Below are 21,417 nucleotides of genomic sequence, written 5' to 3'. Positions count from 1 at the left end.
TGAAGCGCATAAATTGTATGTCATAAGATATTATAGATTAATTTGATATAATCATTAAGTGATTTTATTTACAAACTTGCAATATCTGCTAACATTTTATTTATTTTATTTTTTTTAATAAATTGCTATCATTTTTAACATATAAAAATAAAATATTATATTTATATTTAATAAATAAAAATGATTTTAGATTTTTCATTTCAACTTCAATTTATTAATTAAAATTGAAATTCTACAACTGGTAACTAATAACCAGTAACCAACAAAAATATTAACTTTAGACTCGAATTTTTTAGAAACTGTTACGTTATTAGATATATTTAGATTTAAATTGAAAGTTTTCTTGACTTGATTAACAAAAATTACTTTCTTAACATTTTTTTCTTACTGAACAGAACATGTTCACATTTAATATAATATTATAAATATTGTACAAATACTTTTTCGTATTCTTATTTTGGTACTGTGAACCTGACACTTTGACTTATGTTTATTTCAATAAATATGCTTGTTAAGTTAAGGTCCAACTGCCTGTTTGAATGCGGTGAGGTGAAATGATTCACGTCTTAACTGATATGAGTTCAACTCAGTAAAGCAATTCACATATGTACTCAAATAAGTGAAGTAACTAGTTAGTTAGTTAGTTAGTTGCGGTGGAGGGAGGAACGAGTCCTCCTCAATTAGCTAAAAAAAGACGTTTTGAATCCACAAAACCTCGTAATAGTGGATAGTAGAGAGAAGGTCAAGCTAGAACCAGCCAGAAGTATTTATAAAGGCAAGAATCTGGCCAATGCTAATGCTACAGATATCGCCAAGTGTATTGAAGAAAGGAGCCTAGTTCTTGCCAAACCTGGACATAGACATATCAGGTGTTCTGATGATCTTTTCTTCGAGATCTGGTTGACACACATTGCTGGAGACACCGCAGGGTAGGCCAAGTCCAGCTCCCTGCCTTCCTATGGTCAAGTGCCCTGTAGAGTCAGATATAATAGATATTAACCTTGTTACATCTGTGTATTAGTGAAGGAACTAATTATATTAATATTCAATGTTGAGAATTTTTTGACTTTTTTGACACAATAAATTATGGAACAATAAAGTAAAGAAGGTTAACACAATTGCAAATTATGGATTAACAATAATTACAAAGATTATAAAAATCTTCACGCTGAAACTCAATTCAGTTCATTGACTAAATACTTAAAAACACTTTGACTAAATATAGAATTTATGCAGGTCACGATGCACTGGTTTTCATTCATAAGTTTTTTGAATGAAAATTATAGTATTTCAAAAGATGCAATATTAGTCACGATTTTATTGTTATAAACATTTGAATTTTTCGTTTGTTTTATATTCAAACGTTCTTAGATATTGCATGATTTAATTTTTTCACAAATGTTTGCTTAATAAAGTTGAAATATCTTTATTATTTTTAGATTTAAGAGAAGGAAATACTATTCTTCTATGTAATAAAATTAAATAATTAATTTATATTTCTTTTCAATACAACCACTGAATTAACTCATAACTTTCTATAAATTTAAAACTTGAACTTTTGACAAAATAAAAATATTTCATGCATTTCATGCCATGCAGAAATTAGTATAATAAGATACTCTTAACATTACAACCTTAGATGCGCCACAGCTTCCCTTGATATTCATTCAATTACTTAGATATTTTTAACTATTTGTTTGTAGTTTTTAAAGTAGTTATCAACTGCATCAATCAATCTTTTTCATGGTTTTACTCTTACTCTTTCACCATCAACTTCAACATTATTTTTTGATGATTGCACTCTCCGAATGGTGCAGTACAAATGCTGGCTATTATAAAAGGGATCATTGGTTTTTTATTCATTATCTATTCGGACTGATTTAGGTAATCTAAATCCTTTTCTTACAACTTAACACCGTTTCAGTAGTCAGTTTCTTAGTCGCACAATTTCTTTATGCACGAAGATATACGAGGAATAGTCAGTGTATTCGAAGCTTTATTTCTCTATTAAAAATGCCACTCAAATGTCATAAAGATTAATGTCTATAAAATATGTTTTTATGGCACATATTCTTAAAGTTAACCATCACATAAATTGAGCCATTCAAATTGTTTTTAATAGAACAACTTTTTATTTGATAAATTTTCTTTAAATATTTTTGTTTTGTTTTACAGACAATGGGTTCTATGCCAAGAATATCAGTTGTTAAGGGTCAGCAACAACATTTGAGTCCTAGACCACTCTACAGAATTTTTGAAGAAAATTTAATATTACATCATGCTGAGAAGACGGCACTCATTTTTAATGATAACCTCGGCACTAACACAATACAAACTCCTCGCCTTACCAGTTATGATCAAATGAATCGTAGTGCAAATCAATGTGCACGTTTGCTAGTTAACCGAAATTGCTTTGCTCAATCCAACAGTGATGGTGACTATATAATTGCAGTTTGTATGCAGCCATCAGATGCTTTGGTAATAACATTGTTATCAATATGGAAAAGTGGTGCCGCTTACTTGCCAATCGATCCTTCCTTCCCCGCAAATCGTATACAACATATATTACAGGAGGCTCGACCAATATTAGTTATACATGATGACAACATTGCTGAATCCAGATTTGGTTTAACGCCTACAATAAGCGCCTCAGAATTATTCAATAAATCAGCTGAACTCGACCATGCCAATTTGTTACCCGAAGAAATGTTGGGAGGAAGTAATACAAATCTAGCAATTGTGCTATATACATCAGGTAGCACAGGTATTCCAAAAGGTGTACGATTACCACATGATGTTATTTTGAATCGTTTGCAGTGGCAATGGAGGTATGAGATTGTTTAATATTCCATTTCGAATAAATCATTAAAAATTGTATTCCCTATAACAGAGTTTTTCCATATACTACTGATGAAAAAGTGGGAGTATTTAAGACTGCACTCACTTTCGTTGATTCCGTTTCTGAACTTTGGGGTCCCCTTATGTGTGGTAAGTATACAATTGCTATATTTAAGGAAAAATAACTAGCTCTCATTTTTTTTCTTTTCTAAAGGTCTCGCTATTTTAGTTGTACCGAAAGCTATTACCAAAAATCCTGAAAAACTTGTAGACATTTTGGAAATGTATAAAATACGTCGATTGGTCCTTGTAAGTATATATTAAGTGTATATCAGTGTAGATCACTCCGTCAATATTTTCAAAATATGTATATCTAAATTTATTAACATTTATAACATTTTTAATTAATAATTTTTACTTCGTATATACTACTACGAGTATAAATATATATTAACTAACAGTATGTTCAAGTTGTCATTAGCTTGTAATAAATAATATAATATATATTTATTGATATTATGTATTACATAAATATAATAAAAATTTTAATTTATCATTATTATACAATTCATAATCTATATATATATATATATATATATATATACTAACTAATAGTACATTTAAGCTTTAAGTACTTAAGGATTTAAGGACTTCTTATAATATACTTCTAATAATATAGAACTATTTTTTAAAATTGATTTTCAAGCTAATCATTTAAGTTTATTTTAATAAACGGATCATTGTATACGTCATCCAATTAGTATTTTGTGAAATACATTTCAATTGGGATAAATCTGGTACTAGAATACAACAACTACCTGTGTCACAACAACAATTGTATTATATTTATCATAATTCAAATTATGTACTTCAACAAATTACATTTATTATGATACTATCTGTTTCTGCTTGACTATATAGTAATATATCACTTATTGGCACTTAAATATTACCATAAGAATAAATATTATTTGATAGTTAATTAAAAATATTTTCAATTTTATATATTAGTATATATAAAAATTTGTTTTTTATTATTTAAGGTACCGACATTGTTGCGTTCATTACTTATGTATTTAAACTTGGGTAATAAAAGAAATCAAAGTACAAAATTATTGTACAACCTTCAGATTTGGGTGTGCTCTGGTGAGCCACTGGCACATTCGTTAGCGCTGAACTTTTTTGACTATTTTGAGGAAGGAGTGCACACACTTTTTAATTTTTATGGTTCAACTGAAGTCATGGGGGATGTTACGTTTTTCACCTGCGAAAGCAAAAAACAACTATCTTCCTACGATCGTATTCCTATCGGTATAAACTACTTCTAATGTTTTCTAACTTATGCTCAACTAATAAAACAAACTTCTAGGTATCCCGATTTATAACACTGTTTTATACCTGCTTGACTCAGATTACAGACCTGTAAAGAATGGCGATATCGGAGAAATATTTGTGGCAGGCTTAAATTTAGCAAATGGTTACGTAAATGGACGTGATCCCGAACGATTCATCGATAATCCCTTGGCAATGGAGTTAAGTAAGTTAATTTCATTCAATCATTTTACAAATACATTTAAAACTATGATTTCTTGTTGCTTTTATTTCTTATTCGATTGATTTTATATAAAGTAAAAAGCTCATTTAAGCACTTTCATAAATAAATTCTATAAGATGTTTTATAAATAATTACTTTCACAACAGAATATTCCCGTATTTACCGAACTGGTGACTATGGATCCTCACAGAACGGTTGCATTATGTATGAAGGACGCACAGATTCTCAAATAAAAATACGTGGTCATCGTGTTGATTTGTCCGAGGTGGAAAAAATTGTATCTGAGCTGCCTATTGTTGATAAGGCCATTGTTTTATGCTACCATGTAGGACAAGTCGATCAAGCCTTATTGGCGTTCGTCAAGTTAAATGAGAATGCACCATTGCTAAATGAGTTACAAATTGAAGCCAAACTGAAAGATAAACTTGCCGAATATATGACTCCACAAATTGTGCTTATTGAGCATGTGCCCCTACTTGTTAATGGAAAAGTCGACAGACAGAGTTTATTAAAAATGTATGAAACTGCAAATAATAACGAAGGTGATAACAGTATTGTGCTTGACTATGATTATTCTTTGGTTCCTGACGAACTTAAACCGGCTGCACGAGACTTGTTCGAAACAGTTGGTCAAGTTATTGGTCGTTCCACACGTGCTACTCTAGCGCTGCAAAGTAACTTTTACAACTTGGGTGGTAATTCTTTAAACTCTATATTCACGGTAACATTATTGCGTGAAAAAGGATATAGTATTGGTATATCTGAGTTCATTGCTGCAAAAAATTTAGGAGAAATACTAGAGAAAATGGTAACAAATAGTAATAAATCAACCGATGAAGATTGGGTTACCGCTTGTCCTCACTTAAATATGGAAGCAATTCCACTGAATGATTCGCACAAAAATGATGTTATTCAGTAAGTTCTTTATGGTAAATTATTTTACATTAATGATCCCTAAATTGTATTATTATAGGATTATAGTCGACAGTTTCTACGGTAAAGCCGATTTGGAACAGTGGCTTAAGCCAGATATTTTACGTACAGACTATAGCGATCTAATACAGGTAATTACACTTCACACAATCGTTACGAATTCTCATTTTTATACTTCCTCTTTCTATACTTCCTTATTTTTGATTTAAATTACAAAAATTTGCTTGTTTCGTGCAAGCGTAACAACTCATTTGCTCTTTCGACTCTGATTTTTTGCTCTTTCGAGTCTGACTTTTTGTTGCTTTTGTGTAATATCTTTCGTCATTTGAAACTTGTAAAATGATATCTTAAGCTCATTTTGGAATATACGTCGAATGCTTCATTTCTTGTGCCACTGGATTACCATTACGACGTGGATTTCGTTCATGTGGAGCCTTAGACGCTTGTGGTAGCTTGTAAACAATATAAACAGCTGTCATTCGTATGAATTTGACGTAGTTGGCAATATCAATTAAGCAGATATACCTGTGTGTAGTTAGCAACACTTCAATCGCTTAACCCAATATATAATGTATTTTTTTAGTCCTTAAAGAATCATTTTTATAATTGTATTAAAAAAAATTTTTTTTTCTAATTCCAGGACATATGGAAGCCATTAGTAGAAAAAAATCTAAGTTTTGTTGTGCGTGATAGAAATACTAATAGAAACATTGGTGTTGCACTTAATTTCGATGCACGAGATGAACCAGAGGTAGAAGTTAGATCCAAACTAATTATAGTATTTGAATTCTTAGAATTTTTGGAAGGACCAATAAGGTGAGTCTACTTAAATAATAAGTTAAAAACAAAAATACTAGTAATTTGATTGTAGGGATAACCAACTTCCAAAGGGTCAAAATCAAATTTTACATTCTTTCATGATGGGTACACATGTGGAGTTAAATGCACGGGAAAACATCGCTTGTATGCATTTCATGGAAGATGAAGTACTAAAGGTAGCCACAGCACATAAATTTGCTGGTATTTTAACAACAAATACAAGTCCGTTAACACAGGTAACATTATATTATTATTTTTTTTTTTTTTAAATAACTAATGATAACTTTTACAGCAATTGGGTAATGATGTCTATCACTATAACATGTTACTAGATTATCAAGTGAATGAGTATGTCTACAATGATGGAACGCGTCCATTTAGTAACGCACCTGACACACAACGAGCCATAGTGCATTGGCGAGAAATAGGGTCATCACAATAATCACTCACAAAAGATTTCAAATTATGCTTTAACCAACATTGACTAGGGCTAACACACTTAGAGCAATTCGAATTTGTATTTAAATTAATTATTAATGTTAAGAAAGCACAATCAAAATTATTGAAAAGTGCAAGTACCTGTTATACATAATTTAGTAGATTCCTAGTTTCACTTAAAACATTAATTGTGTTATGTGTTATTTAATTGTAAGTCGACGTGTATCGTTTTGATAGTATTATTTTAATAAACTTTAGTATGTTGTCAACAAATATATAGATATACTCGTGATGTTTTATTTTTGATCTGTTAGCATGTAAGACCATTTTATCAGATATTAATCTCTGATTAAGATCTGTAAATAAACATTTTAATTAAATAAAATACATACATTTCTGTCAATTAAAAAAAATAGAAATTAATGTTTCAACCTAAAGCTCCATAACATAAATGAAACCATTTTATGCATTTTATATAGTTTTCACATTCATTATTATTCTATTTAATAAAATCCAATTAAGAATTATATGCATTATACATGTCCATAGAAATAGTAGTATATATACCACTTAATTTATTATATAATTTAATTTGCATACAATCAATTTATGATAGATTGTTTTAGCTCTTTCTTAGTCAAACTAATATTAAATATTTAATTTTACATAATTATATATTCTATTTATCAAGCGTTGGATAAAATTATTTTGTTTAGAATAAAACAAAAAGCAAAAAATTTAGATAAATACAAGCTAATAATTAAGATATTCTATTATACAGTTAATTTTACAACTACAGCACACTTAAATTTTAAAAATATCCATAAAAATTTTATTATAATTTGACGTAAATAAAAATATTGCACATAACCAAGCTCTATTTTCTTAAAACTGGATCTGGCTTTTACGGTAAGGCGATACTTTTACTGTACAATATGGAAAATCAAAATACCAATTCATGTGTGTGGTTTAACATTACATATGTATATAAAACGCAAAGCTGATTGTATAAATTAAAGGATTTTCATAAATTATAAATCTAAAAGCAATATTAGAAAACTTTTAGCGTCACAATTACATCGAATATTGGATGATTATATAAATTGAAAATAATTTAAAATAGACATAACCGTTAGTATACATTTTCATGTCATTGTCCAATAAAAGCTGTAAGTTGGTAAAATTTAAAGCAACATGTTAGCATCTTAGATACCACCCGCCAAACTTCGTAGATACTACCAACTTCTATATATAATATCCTTTAAGTTTTTGTCAATCGTTTTTAAGAGTTTCAATCAAATGGATTACTCCAATGTTAATAATAAGAAGTTGAACATGGTTCCATAAGTCCATTTGATTTCAAATATTGTTTTTAACTTCATGTTTATGTTTTTTAAAATTTATAAAAAGTATGCTATAGTTATATAAATGAACATAATATACAAATTTAATTTAGTAAATATTCTCCTAGTATATTCATTAAATTTCCTTTGAATCCGGTTGGCCAACAGTAAATTCCGATTTTTTTCGCTAATCTTTTTAGCATCTTTAGCACAGATTAGTGCATTTTGCAAGCGTATTCAATTGTGAAATCAATTAGCATTTCATACTTTTTATATTACAACTGAATTTTGTGCCTGCATTACACTTCCAGTGTCAGAAACTCCACTTTGATCGAGTCGTCGGTAATTTTGGAATGTTTTCCATTCACCAGTATTATAATCTAAACGTATATGGGACTCTACTAAGCATAATGCTGTACTACCATCTTCCTGCTGAACTTTTTCCTAATATGAATCAAAAAGATTTATATAAGAATTACTGCAATCACAAATTTTACTAACATAATATGTACAAAATTTTTACCTCACTTTCACCCAACTTAATAACCAAAACATTTTCTGGATTTGGACGTGGATTTTCTCGTAACCCAGCCATAAAACCAAGTATAAGCGCTTTATCAGGTCTGGAAACACGATTCGCTTTACGAAACATTTCATGCGCCTTGTGTACATGTTCGTTCTACACAAACAATGAGAGTTAATTAAAGATTGAAGATAGAAGATTGATATGGAATAAGCGTATTTAATATTAAAGATGAGAGTAACTTGTTGTACTTACAGATAGTGACAAGCCTTTTCGCTGTGGAGCTTGTTGCTGATTTTGCTGTTGCTGTTGTACTTGTACGATTTGTGTAGTTCGTGGTATACTTGGATTATTTTGTTGTATTTGTATATGCTGCGGTTGGCCAGATGTGGTAATTATACGTTGTTGGGCTGGTTTATGTTGTAGCACTATCTGTTGCGGCCGTATTTGCTGTTGCTGTGTTGCTGGTTGTGTTATAATAGTGCGTTGTATTTGCGTAGGTTGATGCGCAGTCGAAGCTGTTTGTACTTGAACCAATTGAGGCTGATGTCCAGGCCGTTGTATTAATGTTAGACCTTGTGGCAATGCTGTAAGACCTCCTGGTACATTTGTTACAACAGGTCTTATAATTGTTTGCTGTGTTTGCTACAAAAGAGTCTTGTTATAAATTGGATGTTAACACAATAATAATAAAATATTACATTAATGAGATTAGTTTGAGGTTGTTGAACAATAACATGCTGTGGCGTAATTGTATTTTGAGGAATGATTGTTTGCAGTTGGGGTTTATTAGTGGTCTGCGTCTGTTGTTGCAATTGTATTGTATGTTGCTGTCCAGTTGATTGCGAAGTCTTCACTAGGCTTGGCGGACCTGCCGCATTTGTCATCAAAGTAGTTCCGGTCCCAATATTTTGAAGTGCACTAACATTACTTATTGGTATTTGTTGATACATATCGCCACCTATATTACGTAATATAAGTCCTTTTTGCGGTAGTATAATCGTTTTATTTTTGTTGTTTGAACTAATATTCGTTCCAACGCCAGCATTAGCATTTGGCTGTACAACCATTTGGGTTAGTTTAGGTTGTTGTGTTGCGGATGTGTTCGAGACAATAGTATGTTGTTGCTGTGGTTGTTGTTGCTGAAGTTGAGCCTGCAAATGTTGCTGCTGAGCTGCCTGTGATGCGGGTTGTATTGTAACCGGTCGGTTTGGAAGCTGTACATTCTGAATGTTTAACATTGTTTGTGGCTGGTTAATGCTTGTTGATGCTATAAGAGGTGGAGGATTGCCTCCAGTTTGCTGCTGTCGCATCGGAGTCATCATTACATTTGAATTAGAAGTCTTTATCAAAATTTTGGTAGGCATTTGTGAATTTGTATTCGTTTGATACAATGTTGTATTTTGCGTTGCAGGACGTGTTTGTGCAAAAGATGTTAGCGAAGGTATTTGGGTATTTTGTTGTTGCTGAGGTGTTGAAGAAGTCAATATATATTGATTTGTTGCTTGCTGTACCGATTGTGATTGTTGTGTGTGCTGCTGTTGGGATTGTTGCGATATAACAGAGTTCCCAGCTGATGAGTTGGCATTACGTTTTGCAGGTTGAATTATAGTTTGCGATATTATGACTGGACCACTACTAGTTGCATTTTTTAATTGACTTAACGGCATTGATTTAATAGTTTGCGCGTTAGTGGCAGTAGTTGGTGAAGTGATTGATTTCTAAAATATAAAATATTACAGCATAAGTAACTCAATAAAGATATTAATATATTAATATATTACCTGTCGTATTGTTTGCGTAGGAGACGAAAGAATAACTGGTGTGTTGCTATTAATAAGTATTGGCTGTTGTTGAACTTGTTGTTGCTGTGCCGATTTACTCTTACTGGATGTTATTTTAACAGAAATATTGTTTGGTAAATTTGCTAAAGGATTAGCAGTTTGACGCAATTGTTGACTTAACAAATTTGATGTGTTTGTTGCATTCGTCGTAACTGTTGAAGTTCTTGTTATAGGTTTTATGTCTAATTTCTCCATTTTAATTGGGGTGGCATTGTTACGCACACTGGAACTGGTTAGAGTAACCGAACCAATAGTTTGTTTCGGTGGTTGTGGTGCAGCGCGTATTAAAACGTGTTGAGAAGGTTGACCAGATTGTGGCTGCTGTTGTATAACAACACGCTGTTGGAAACGAGAAGTGGGCGATTGCTGTATTTGTTGCGTTTGTAATACTCCTGAAGCTTGCGTTAAGATTTGTTGCGGCTCAACTTTTTCTACCTTAATATTTGGTGGCACAATAATTTCCTCACTCTTTATTTCTATCTCTTGTTTAAAACGTTTATTATTATGCATCAAACTATTACTGCTGTTAGCTGGAGTGTGAACAATACTATTTGTAACTTTTGATAATGCTGGTGGTGAAGTAGCTATACTAGTCATATTAATAATTGATTTGGCAGCAGCCTTATTATCCTCCATACTGGTGCCTATATGCGAAGACGTTATTGGTGTTTGTGCGTAAGTTAACGAAGGAGCATATTCTGGCGTAATAGGTTCTGACTTAGTAATCTCAATAGCTGAAATTAATGGCTCTTTAACGTCAAGTTGATTTTCGTCAACAGTATTGTTCTGATTTAAGTTAGAGGGAGGTTCAGATTTTATTTCAAAAGTAGCATTAGTAGAAGTTGGTGTGGTTGGCGATATGGCTGTAGCTCCTTGTGTATTCGATTGCGTAGGTGATGTAGTTGGCGACGATGAGTTCGCAGCAGAAGCAGCTGCTGCTTGCTTTTGTTCCTGTTTCTTTTGCTGTTCTTCCAATTGTTGCTCACGTTTTCGCTTTTTAGCCGCAGCATAACCAAGTGGCTGTTCTGTAAATTCTATTAGTTTGATGCCACCATCTTTACGTCCAGCAGGTGTACGACTTAGATTCGGTCGTTGCTGATTAGGTTGTATATTTGGTGAACGGAAACCAGAAGTTGGAACCCGAGATGGAATTCCCTTCATTGGAGTTGTGTCTGTCATTTTACGGGGCATACCACGTGAGCGTAATGGAATAGTTGGCGCTGTGTTTTTCTTAAGCGAAGACTGAGCGTCTGCCGATTTGTGGAGTAGTTCCGTACGTAAATTGGCGCTTTTTGGTTTGCGTTTAATAGTGAAATGTTTCGTTGGATTTTGGTGCTGCCCAACCTAAAATTAGGTATATTAATTTTGCGTAATTATATTTGACCACATTAAAATTTAATAAAAAATAATATATAAAAAAAAAACAAAAAACTTACCACCGATACTAGCGCATTTTTGTTTAAATATAGACACTCCAGCGGTAGCATTCCCAAATCGCTGTGCTTACTAACTAGCTTGCGGAGATCGTTCACCATATCTGTGAATATCGGGCGGGTTTCTTCGTAATCGGAAATTTCTGTATTTAGCGAACCTGTCGCTGGAAATGTTTTCATAGTTTCTGCTAACATGGAAACCCATAGTTCACTATCCAATCCGGCGACTTCGATAACTTCTTCTAGCTCAGTTTTCCACTAAAAAGAATATTAAAATTTGTTTATTTAAAGCATAAATGATTTATCAAATTTGTGTTTGTATTATAAAATTACTAAGTGCCATAAAATAAAATTAAACCTGTTATGTTATAGTGTTTTGTAAATCGTATACGTTTATTGTTAAACGTATGAAAATAAAACTGGCGGGATCATTATAAACGTATGTCCATGTATGTGTGTATATACTGGCATACATGTTATGTACTATATTTTTATTCCTGTTAAATATATTAAAGCTAGATTTCTACTAAATTGTTAATTGCATATAAAATAATTATTGTCATCAAAACAACAATGAATGCAATATAATGTAAAATATATAATAAGGCGGTATTCACCAACGCGCTAATACAAACAACAATTTCACCAACGTCAAGCAACTTATGCAAGTGCGTGTGTTAGTGCCACTACCGTACGAATTTTTATAGTGCTTTTCATATTTACCTCTTCAACCATACGGCGGGGAATGTGAAAAAAACTCAACAAAAGTTTTAATTTAACTTGCGTCTGAAGATCAACAAAACAATCCTTTATATTTCTTAATACTTCCTTGTTCAACTGCGAGCAAATTGACCCACTTATCCACGAATCATTAGATGTGCCCAGCTTATTATGCAGCCACAAACTTGTGTCGCTGTCTCTAACGTTCGACATTTTAACATATATATTTCTTTAAATTCGATAATTAAAGTGTATTTTTATGATCAAAATTTGTGTATATTTTACATAAAAAGGTTTTTAATATATTAAAACGAAGTCAGTTTGTTGTACACATCCACAGAAGAGAATCAGAACTGTAGAGTTGCCACCGAGTGCTAAAGAAATTAAAGAGCAAAAATATTGCCACAAAAATTTTTATCAAGCCAACCACTAAGTTGCCATTTGTTATGAATAATACATACTTTGCTGTGCTATACAAGCTTGAAGCTGTGTATGCTTGAAGTATGGTTCATACTTTTCTCATACTTACCATGTATGACAAAAAACTAATATTTAGTTTTCTTTTCTATCAAGCATATGTATTACTATTTGTGTGAACTTATGCAATCATTTTTACAATGCTTTGAACCAAATATAACATATTTTTACCGTTCAAACAAATATATTCCACATCAAACCCCTATTGTATTATAAAAACGAAATAATTCTTCAGATAATAGTAATGAATCCATCAACATAATGCATTTCATTTTAAAAGTGCACAACAAATAATATCGTATTGGTGGCTTTTATCATATGGTCAATATCGTACGTAATATGGATATTTGTACACTTATAGAATTAAGATATATTTAGGTATACGCATAATTACGAATTTTTGAAATTAATGTAATTTAATGTTAAAAATATAAATAAAAGCCTCAAAGTGCATCACATAATTCTTCTATTAAAAGATATGAAAAATTAATAATATAAACAGATAATATAAAAATATTTAGTAAAATATTATAATTTTTTAATAAACATAAAGATGATAGCTATTTATGCTCACGTAATCAGAGTAATAGAGTAATTGTAATACAATATTATGATATATTGTTTCATAACACAGTTTTACAGAATTGCCACGTGTAAAATCAGTTCCCATTATGTCATAGCATAAGACAAACATTTTCTGCCTTCAAATTCTTCTAAATGGAATTCATTTCGGGCAATGAAACACTGCATAATAAACAAACTGAAAGGAAGCAATTGTCGACTACAGCCAAGTTGTTATTAGCATGTACTGGTGGCATAGGTTTGGGAATAACTATTGTATGTGGATCTTTCGTCGCACCTGCATTTCGTAAAATATGTTTGCCATATGTTCCAGCCACAACAGAACAGATAGGAAATGTATTAAAGTTTTTACCTAAAAATAACAGCAGTAAGCTCTTGGATATTGGAAGTGGAGATGGACGCATAGTTATTGGTAATTAAAGTAGGGCTAACGACTTAAATACAGTAATAACATATTTACACAATTTTATAGCTGCCGCTAAACATGGATTGCATGCCGAAGGTGTTGAACTGAATCCATGGCTTGTATATTTTTCGCGTTTATCCGCGTTTCGAATGGGTGTAAGTAAACAAACGCGTTTTTTCTGTAAAGATCTATGGAAATTTAACATTAAGTCCTACAATTATGTGGTTATATTTGGAGTTGAACAAATGGTTTGTATCAATGAAGATTAAAGTAGATAGTTTTTAAAAATTACAATTAATTATTAAAACAGATGAAAGATATTGAAAAAAAATTGGTTGCAGAGGCCACCGATGCTAAAGTGATTGCCTGTCGATTTCCAATGCCTCATTTAAAGCCCGAATCGATTATTGAGGATGGTGTGAATACCGTTTGGTTTTACGATTTAAACAAAAAATGAGTTTTATGTTTTTAAGATTTATTTTATATGTTTATTTAAAAAGTCGCAACTAAGTTAAATGCACATATAGTAATTTACAAAATGTAAATAGCTATACCTTACGCCTTACAAAAAATAAAAAATTTTAAAGTTATTTGATATAAGTATAACGAAACATTAATACAATGCGATATCAGTTCAGAATAACGAAGTGAGGATGTAATATAAAGAAATTTAAAAACTGCAGTTGTATATATTTAACTGAGCATACAGAGATTCGTTACTCGACTAACACAAAGCTTACTTATTTAAAATATTAAGTTAATGGTTTTTAAAACCAAAATAAATTGTTTTATTTGCTAAAACCGTCGTCCTAAATATAGTTCTTTTGTTAAAGGATCGCGAAAGATTTCTTGAAATCCTGCTTTTAAATAATACTGCACTTGTTCCGCGTCTGATAGTCGTACATGAACGCCGAAACACCCATTTGCTCTTAAATTAGCCAATGTAACTGTCAATAATCTTTTAACAAGGGCATGATCAGCCGTTAAGCTGCTTTTTAAAACAGCTATAGATACAATGCCTGAATACGTATTGCTTACTTCTTTTGGGCATTCGTATTCCGAATTATGGAAGTCATTAATCATTCGAGTAAAAGAATTGTTAAACTTTTTATTTGCACTGAACAATTCACTGTTATCTAAAACTGATTTTGGGTATTTTTCTTGCATTGCTGGTAACCAACAGATACTAACTTTACGGACGAATTGTTTTATATCTACAGCAGCGGCAGCATAACCTATAACGTTTTTCGATGAGTCAAAAGCAATAGTGCAAAACTCAGGACTCAATGTTATATAGGATCCCACCAAACTATCTGATATGAGTTCACATAACTTTTCCGGCAGTGCAATATTTTCATCTTCAACAGTTCCAAGAGTTAAGTAAAATTTTGTACAAACTTTATAAACGTCAATTTCGTCTATGTTAGTGTAGGGTCTCAGAATGGTACAATCTGTTGTAGGCAATTCAGGAAGCTTGTATAAAAATAGATCATTTCCGGAATCCACTGGCATTAAACGCTAGAATTATAAACATAATATAATAATTATAATAATTTTGTAAAAATATATTTTTCGTTACATTTATAAATAAATCAAAATAAATGTTTGCATAGATATAAAAGTATCTAAATTAGATTTTATATTTTTAATGTTAATTTTTTCTTGCCAAAAGTGACGCGTCTTTATAACGAAAAGAAACTATTTAAAAGTTGGACGGATTCGAATTATAAAGAAAACATTTTTGGTTTTTGTCCATTCTTTACTATTCGAATCCTTTTAAATTTTATATAATTATGTAAATATGTACCAACATAAAAAATAAAAAAGCAAATAATCATTTTATAAATAGTGTATATGAAATTATTTTAAAATAAAACGAAAGCACATACTTGTAAGTCTGCTGTTAGACCTCCTCGAAATACCCAAGGTTCTTGATCACCAGATTGAAATGTCTCTTTCCAACCTTTGCTAAACCCTATTGCAACAATTGTACTTAGTATATTATATAATTAAATAAAAAATACATTCAAAATGCTTACAAGTGAAGCTTCCTTGAGTAAAACTGCAGATATTTGGTGGAAAGTGTCCTTGACTTAACCATTTTACAAATGCATTTAGTAATATTAACGCTCCACCAATATCCCAAATATATGAAAATAGATCATGGCAGATTTCTTTATTTGCGCAATTCGCTACTTTTTTTAACAAATCTTGCACAGAGTCACATAAAACTGAAAAAGCTTCAGCGCGTTGTAACCATTCAACAACTTCTGGTTTTGGTGATTCGGCTGCTGATTTCTTCAGTTCACAAAGAACATTTGCATTTGTTTTTAACCAGTTAAATTCATTTAATAATTTAATTCCTCGACTGCCATGCTCGAAAGGTAAGTAAAACAAATCACAGAGTAAAAATAGGTCCTCCGCTTTAATTTTGGCATCTTCATTCAAAATCCTTCAAAATGTAAATGTTGTTACTTCATTTTCATTTAAAAAAATATTTTTATATACACACTTTTCTTCTTCATCCTTCATATCTGCATTAGATATAGGCGAAGACTCAGAACTTTCAATTTGCATGTTACTCTGCAATTTGATGGAAACATTAATCATTTCAAAAAAAATATCTTAATAAATATGAAAAAACACTCACATTGCACTCATTTGTAGAAGTGGTCTCTGCCATAATAATATCTTCTGAATTAATTTTGCGTTCGTCTTTAGGAGGAGTTTGGGATGCTTGACTACTACTGCATTCCATCGGCTCATTTCCTGTGCTGATTGGACTTAAATTGTTTTCATCTGTCATATTGACTATATCAGTGGATAGAGAAGCGCTTTCTCGGTCTTGGGGTTTTTCATCAATTATTACGTCTTCCTCAAGATTACTTATAATTGGTAGAAGTTCAGACTTGTCCTTTTCTTCTAATAAATCAAAATTATCGTTATTTTTATTGTTGCTATCATCATCATGTTGGACTTCAGAGAGTTCCATATGTGATTTGATTATTTCAGTGCAAATGTCATCTGTTTTTAATGGAGTATTCTCTTTTGTATTGTGCTGTTCATTATCGATATGTGATTGGCATACGTCCTCGACAGTTTTTGCGTGCATTATAGGAACAGATACAACTGAAATTGGAATTGTTTTAGGTAGCTCTATTGCGGATGCGACACTCGAGGTAATTGGATTTAAAATATCATCATTTGTGACTACTTTAGTAGGAGAAACTAAAGAGTTCATCACAGGATTAGAAATGGGATTTACGGCTGAAGAATTCACAGTGCTACAAACATCAGCTAGAGCTCGAAGCTGTGTTGTGTTCACTTCTGGTACTGTTGCAGTTTTTGTATTGGTCGATGTAGTTGTAGTTGTGCTCAGACTCATACAAGTGTTAATTGATGGTATGATAGGAATTATTGGTAATACCACTATAAAAAATGTTTTACATTATCAGAATTTGCATAAATCATATTATATAAATTTACTTGTAACTTGTGGTTGAGGCTTACTTATGGGACCCCATGCTTCTTTTTCTATAAAAAATTCAGGCAGCCATTCAGCTATAGCGCTCCTATTGAATTATGATTTTAATATTCACAATGCATTACTTATGTCTAAGTATAACTTACTTAAGTGCTATTCTAGGATGATAAATGTTTTTAGAAAGACGGCAGTCTGTAGGTTCTTCGGAACTAATGCCATCTTCGTTTTCAGTTTCAAGTTTAATATCCGCAAGACAACCTATACATAAATTTATGTACAGATATTTCAAATAAATATATAATATTAGTAACAAATTAACAATTTTAAAATTTCATTAACATACTGTTCACTTTTGAGTCCATACTGCATTTAGACCAATGAGCTAGTGAGTGTATTGCAATAGTATTTGCATGAAATTCACAATTTGGATTTGTCATTACACCCCGCAAATGTGGTATTAACTCTGGGGAACGGCCTGAGTAGGGACCCAGGAAAACTCGTTTTTGATCATAATCATTTGCATGTAAGTTATCCCATATTACGGGTGGTCGACGCAAAATTTCGGTTATTTCCTGTATAGATTCTAGCGTTATTATCTTTGATATAACTTTATTACCAGTCCACATAATATCAATATCGTGATTTAGCTTAGAACCCAATGTATTTAAATATTCTGAATCATGTAACGTGGGTATAGCCCTGGAACTACAATATTGAGTTGGACAGAAAAAAAATTTTGGATTTCCTAAATGTGTGTAAACTTCATTTGTAACAGAAACCTATTAAAAAAATGGTTTAAAATGCGCAGCGGAACATATATTTATATCTTTATGAACCTGTGCATTGCCAAATGTTTGAAATACTTCCTTATCAACCTTGGAGAGCTCTGCTTCGATATCATCAAATAGTAATGCAAACGCCTGAAACATTATTTAAATACATTCGAAATATAAATATATATATATATATATATATGTGTGTGTGTAAATATAAACAATTTTAATTAGAATATAATACCTCGCAACCAAATTGAGAGACCTGGTCCAATTTTCTTTTCAGGGTTTGTATTTCTTTTTGACTACTGTAAGTCATATCTAAACCTGGAGATAGAGCATAATAAAATACAACATCGTGTTCTTTTGCCGCTGATATTAAACCTATTAAAATATAATAATAAATGTTTATTTTGTTTATACTTTTTGTTACTTACTCGATAAATGATCGGCTTCTTCTACAGTGTATAATTCACGCCAATAAGCCCGGTGCTTATAATCATCTTTCGGAGCATACACGTAAGAATCCATTCCCCATTTTTTTAACCTAAACGTGTGTATATTTTAAATTCGTTATTGTAAAATTTAAGAAACTCACTTCCGAAAAAGATCCTTCCGTTGTTCCATTGTCCATGGTCGTCCATAAAAGCCTATAAAAAATGTACGTCCACATTATTAATATCTCTAATGCATGATTATTTTCTACCTTCAATAACACCGCATATAAAATTTTTTTTATTGTTTTTTACAATTTCCGGCTGGGTACACTTTTCAATTGAATCTTCCATTCTTATTAATTAATTAATAATATGATTAAGTTCTCTAAAGTATTAACGTTAGAATTTGATTTGTTTATTACAATAACTAAGAGCACCAAGTAGAAATTGCAAACTTTCGTCAAAACAAATGCTGAACAACATTGCTATGATCTAAAATTATAGGTCGAATTAAGGTAGCATACAATTCAATCAGTTCATGCATTGCGTAGCAAACAAATGTTGCCATCGAAAAATATGTCCAAATAACGCATAAATATGCACAATACAATATTTCATAAATATGATTTATATGTTTATTATTTATTACAAATAAAACTATGTATATAAAATGCATTAACATGTGCCCTAAGCTAGCTGGCTTTATATATTAATATCGTTTGTTTTTGTTTGGGTTGTATGATTGAGACAAGAAATGCTTGAGTTAGTAAAATTGAAGCAGCCCATACTACTCACATGTATGACAATAAAAAGTAAAAATAGATGGCATACAAAATAGAAAAACAGAAACAAGATATAGAAAATAAAAACAAAACAAATAAAAAGAAATGTCAAAAGGCACATACATTTGTTTGCGACCAGCAACTTACAATTATATTAATAATTTTAATTTATATGTTTATTTCCTATATATGAGTTTGTCCAGAAAATTGTGTTGTATTATATATAAATCCAGTGGGAATATATTTTATGAATAAAATTAATTTCAAGTTAGCTCAGTTGAACTGAACAAATCATTAATGCAACCCTTTATTGTCATAAGGAATTATCGCGATGATGATGAACTTAAATGCCAAGAAGTTGTACGAGATTATATTATGTCCTTTGCGAGGAAATCTTTTTGTTGCTTCTGTTTCAGAGAGGTAAGAATTCAGCCACTTGTACATATATAAAAAACACTCAAACTTACATATTTATTACAGATAACACTGCAATTTATTGTAATTACATGGGCAATATTATTTATTTTCCTAGGAGTACCGCTTACTTTTTGCGCACTTACAATCCCTGGTTGTATATTTTTTCTTTTTTCTGGAACCTATTTTTCATTCTATGCAAAAGCTGTTGAGTTGATGAAAGTACTGCGAACATTTAAATGTTAAAGAAAATAACTAAATAATAAATATGTATGTACTTTTTTATAGACAAAACCATCGCATTCACTAGTTGCAGAATGTTATGAACCATTTCTTTTTCGTTGCAAGCCAAATGAAGTAACATATCTAATATTTATGGAAAATGCACCATATGAACTCACTTATATTAATAAATTTAGGAAAAAGGTTCTTATTTCAAATCATTGCATTATTGTATTTAAATGATTCTTTGTTTTTAGATAATAGCCACTGTTAGTGTAAAAAATCATAATTCGGTGTATAATGGTGCTTGGATATATCGTTTTGCCATAGATAAACAATATCCATTTCATAAAATAGCAGAACCAATGATCAATCTGGTATCAAAAAATTGTTTCGCAACGGGTTATACAACACTGGAGTGTACCATATCAGAATGGCAGGAGGATGAACGTGACTTTTTTGACAACTTGGGGTACAGATTCTACTTAATAACTTAAGTAATACGTTTTGAATATTCTTTTCAACAGATTTGCAACACGTCAAATTTATCACAAACAAATAATAGGCAGCAGCTTAACAGTGATGAAAACTCAATTAACGTGCGATTTACGCTCGGATGAAGCTTTACAAAAAAAGAATTAAACTAGTATTTTTCACAAATTAACTGGTATAAAATCTCTATGAGTATTTTAATATAATACATTCCAATAAGTACACATCACAAAAATGAGGCATCTTTAACCACAAATATAAATGTCAACAAACTTTTTAAGTTACTTTTATATACTTAATTTACTGAGAAGTACGATATATCAATATTTTTATAACTGTAAAATATAGTATAATATAATTAATAATTGCTTTGATGAACAAGTAATTATATATAAATTTTTAGTATATATAAAAGAATATATTGTTTTTTATTGTCTTTCGAAATTGTTTGTAATAAGATGAAAGAAACGTTAAAGATTAAACCATATTATATGTATTCTACATATTCTTGAGCCGCATGACGGTTTAGCCTTATCCGTAATTTGTCTAGCATCAAATTAAAAGAAATAATCGAATGGAGCTTAATACCGTAACTACTTGTAGATTCTATCATGTTTTCATGTAGGTAATACTGCATAAATAATTTAAATTTGTAGTTTATAATTAAAATTTAGTTGCATTAAATGTAAGATCGAAATTTAAAAATAGAGTCATAAAAATTCATTAAGTTTATAGAAAACAATATCTGCACCAAAATTAACGTTAAAATTTAAAGTTAGAGTTATTTTGATAGCATGAATCATAAATTAAAGGTAGTAAACTGCTATGGGCGACTTTAGCTATTATAACGTATTGTGCTCATTAAACACAATAGTGCAACAGTTAGAAAACATTTTTTCAAA

The 21,417-nt window shown here is 30.9% G+C and overlaps 5 protein-coding genes across 6 annotated transcripts in view; 3 read left to right on the top strand and 2 right to left on the bottom strand.

The window, feature by feature from the left end:
* Positions 1-6,860, top strand: part of LOC119680074 (mycosubtilin synthase subunit C) — a 29,957-nt gene extending 23,097 nt beyond the window's left edge. For both annotated transcript variants that reach the window (XM_038092708.1, XM_038092709.1), the window contains exons 2-11: positions 2,176-2,828; positions 2,891-2,988; positions 3,053-3,147; positions 3,882-4,149; positions 4,208-4,375; positions 4,540-5,308; positions 5,367-5,457; positions 5,967-6,142; positions 6,198-6,381; positions 6,438-6,860. In XM_038092708.1, coding sequence (XP_037948636.1) covers positions 2,179-2,828; positions 2,891-2,988; positions 3,053-3,147; positions 3,882-4,149; positions 4,208-4,375; positions 4,540-5,308; positions 5,367-5,457; positions 5,967-6,142; positions 6,198-6,381; positions 6,438-6,587 — 2,649 coding nt within the window. In that variant the 5' untranslated portion in view covers positions 2,176-2,178 and the 3' untranslated portion in view covers positions 6,588-6,860. The remainder of the gene's footprint in view (positions 1-2,175; positions 2,829-2,890; positions 2,989-3,052; positions 3,148-3,881; positions 4,150-4,207; positions 4,376-4,539; positions 5,309-5,366; positions 5,458-5,966; positions 6,143-6,197; positions 6,382-6,437) is intronic.
* Positions 6,861-7,281: 421 nt separating this feature from the next.
* LOC119679158 (negative elongation factor A) lies at positions 7,282-12,791 on the bottom strand. Its single transcript, XM_038091358.1, has 7 exons — positions 12,450-12,791; positions 11,730-11,984; positions 10,234-11,637; positions 9,151-10,170; positions 8,705-9,094; positions 8,450-8,605; positions 7,282-8,370 (listed from the first exon to the last, which is right to left on the bottom strand). Exons 1-7 carry the CDS (start codon positions 12,657-12,659, stop codon positions 8,197-8,199), a joined length of 3,609 nt encoding a protein of 1,202 aa, XP_037947286.1. The 5' UTR covers positions 12,660-12,791; the 3' UTR covers positions 7,282-8,196.
* Positions 12,792-13,582: 791 nt separating this feature from the next.
* LOC119683233 (ATP synthase subunit C lysine N-methyltransferase) lies at positions 13,583-14,747 on the top strand. The gene is made up of 3 exons (XM_038096872.1): positions 13,583-13,917; positions 13,978-14,159; positions 14,222-14,747. Exons 1-3 carry the CDS (start codon positions 13,641-13,643, stop codon positions 14,366-14,368), a joined length of 606 nt encoding a protein of 201 aa, XP_037952800.1. The 5' UTR covers positions 13,583-13,640; the 3' UTR covers positions 14,369-14,747.
* Positions 14,499-19,070, bottom strand: LOC119683232 (protein O-GlcNAcase). Its single transcript, XM_038096871.1, has 13 exons — positions 18,875-19,070; positions 18,767-18,818; positions 18,606-18,715; positions 18,413-18,552; positions 18,232-18,315; positions 17,739-18,174; positions 17,542-17,653; positions 17,398-17,483; positions 16,562-17,340; positions 16,424-16,494; positions 15,951-16,363; positions 15,801-15,886; positions 14,499-15,429 (listed from the first exon to the last, which is right to left on the bottom strand). The coding sequence occupies exons 1-13, from the start codon at positions 18,954-18,956 to the stop codon at positions 14,707-14,709; spliced, it is 3,174 nt and encodes a 1,057-aa protein (XP_037952799.1). The 5' UTR covers positions 18,957-19,070; the 3' UTR covers positions 14,499-14,706.
* A 454-nt stretch (positions 19,071-19,524) lies between these two features.
* LOC119683231 lies at positions 19,525-20,841 on the top strand. Its single transcript, XM_038096870.1, has 5 exons — positions 19,525-19,807; positions 19,868-20,023; positions 20,090-20,227; positions 20,281-20,495; positions 20,551-20,841. The coding sequence occupies exons 1-5, from the start codon at positions 19,685-19,687 to the stop codon at positions 20,663-20,665; spliced, it is 747 nt and encodes a 248-aa protein (XP_037952798.1). The 5' UTR covers positions 19,525-19,684; the 3' UTR covers positions 20,666-20,841.
* The last annotated feature ends 576 nt before the right edge of the window (positions 20,842-21,417 follow it).

The sequence above is a fragment of the Teleopsis dalmanni genome, chromosome 2, assembly GCF_002237135.1.
Source record: "Teleopsis dalmanni isolate 2A chromosome 2, ASM223713v2, whole genome shotgun sequence".
Lineage (NCBI taxonomy): Eukaryota > Metazoa > Arthropoda > Insecta > Diptera > Diopsidae > Teleopsis > Teleopsis dalmanni.
This window is presented reverse-complemented; position numbering and strand designations above follow the sequence as displayed.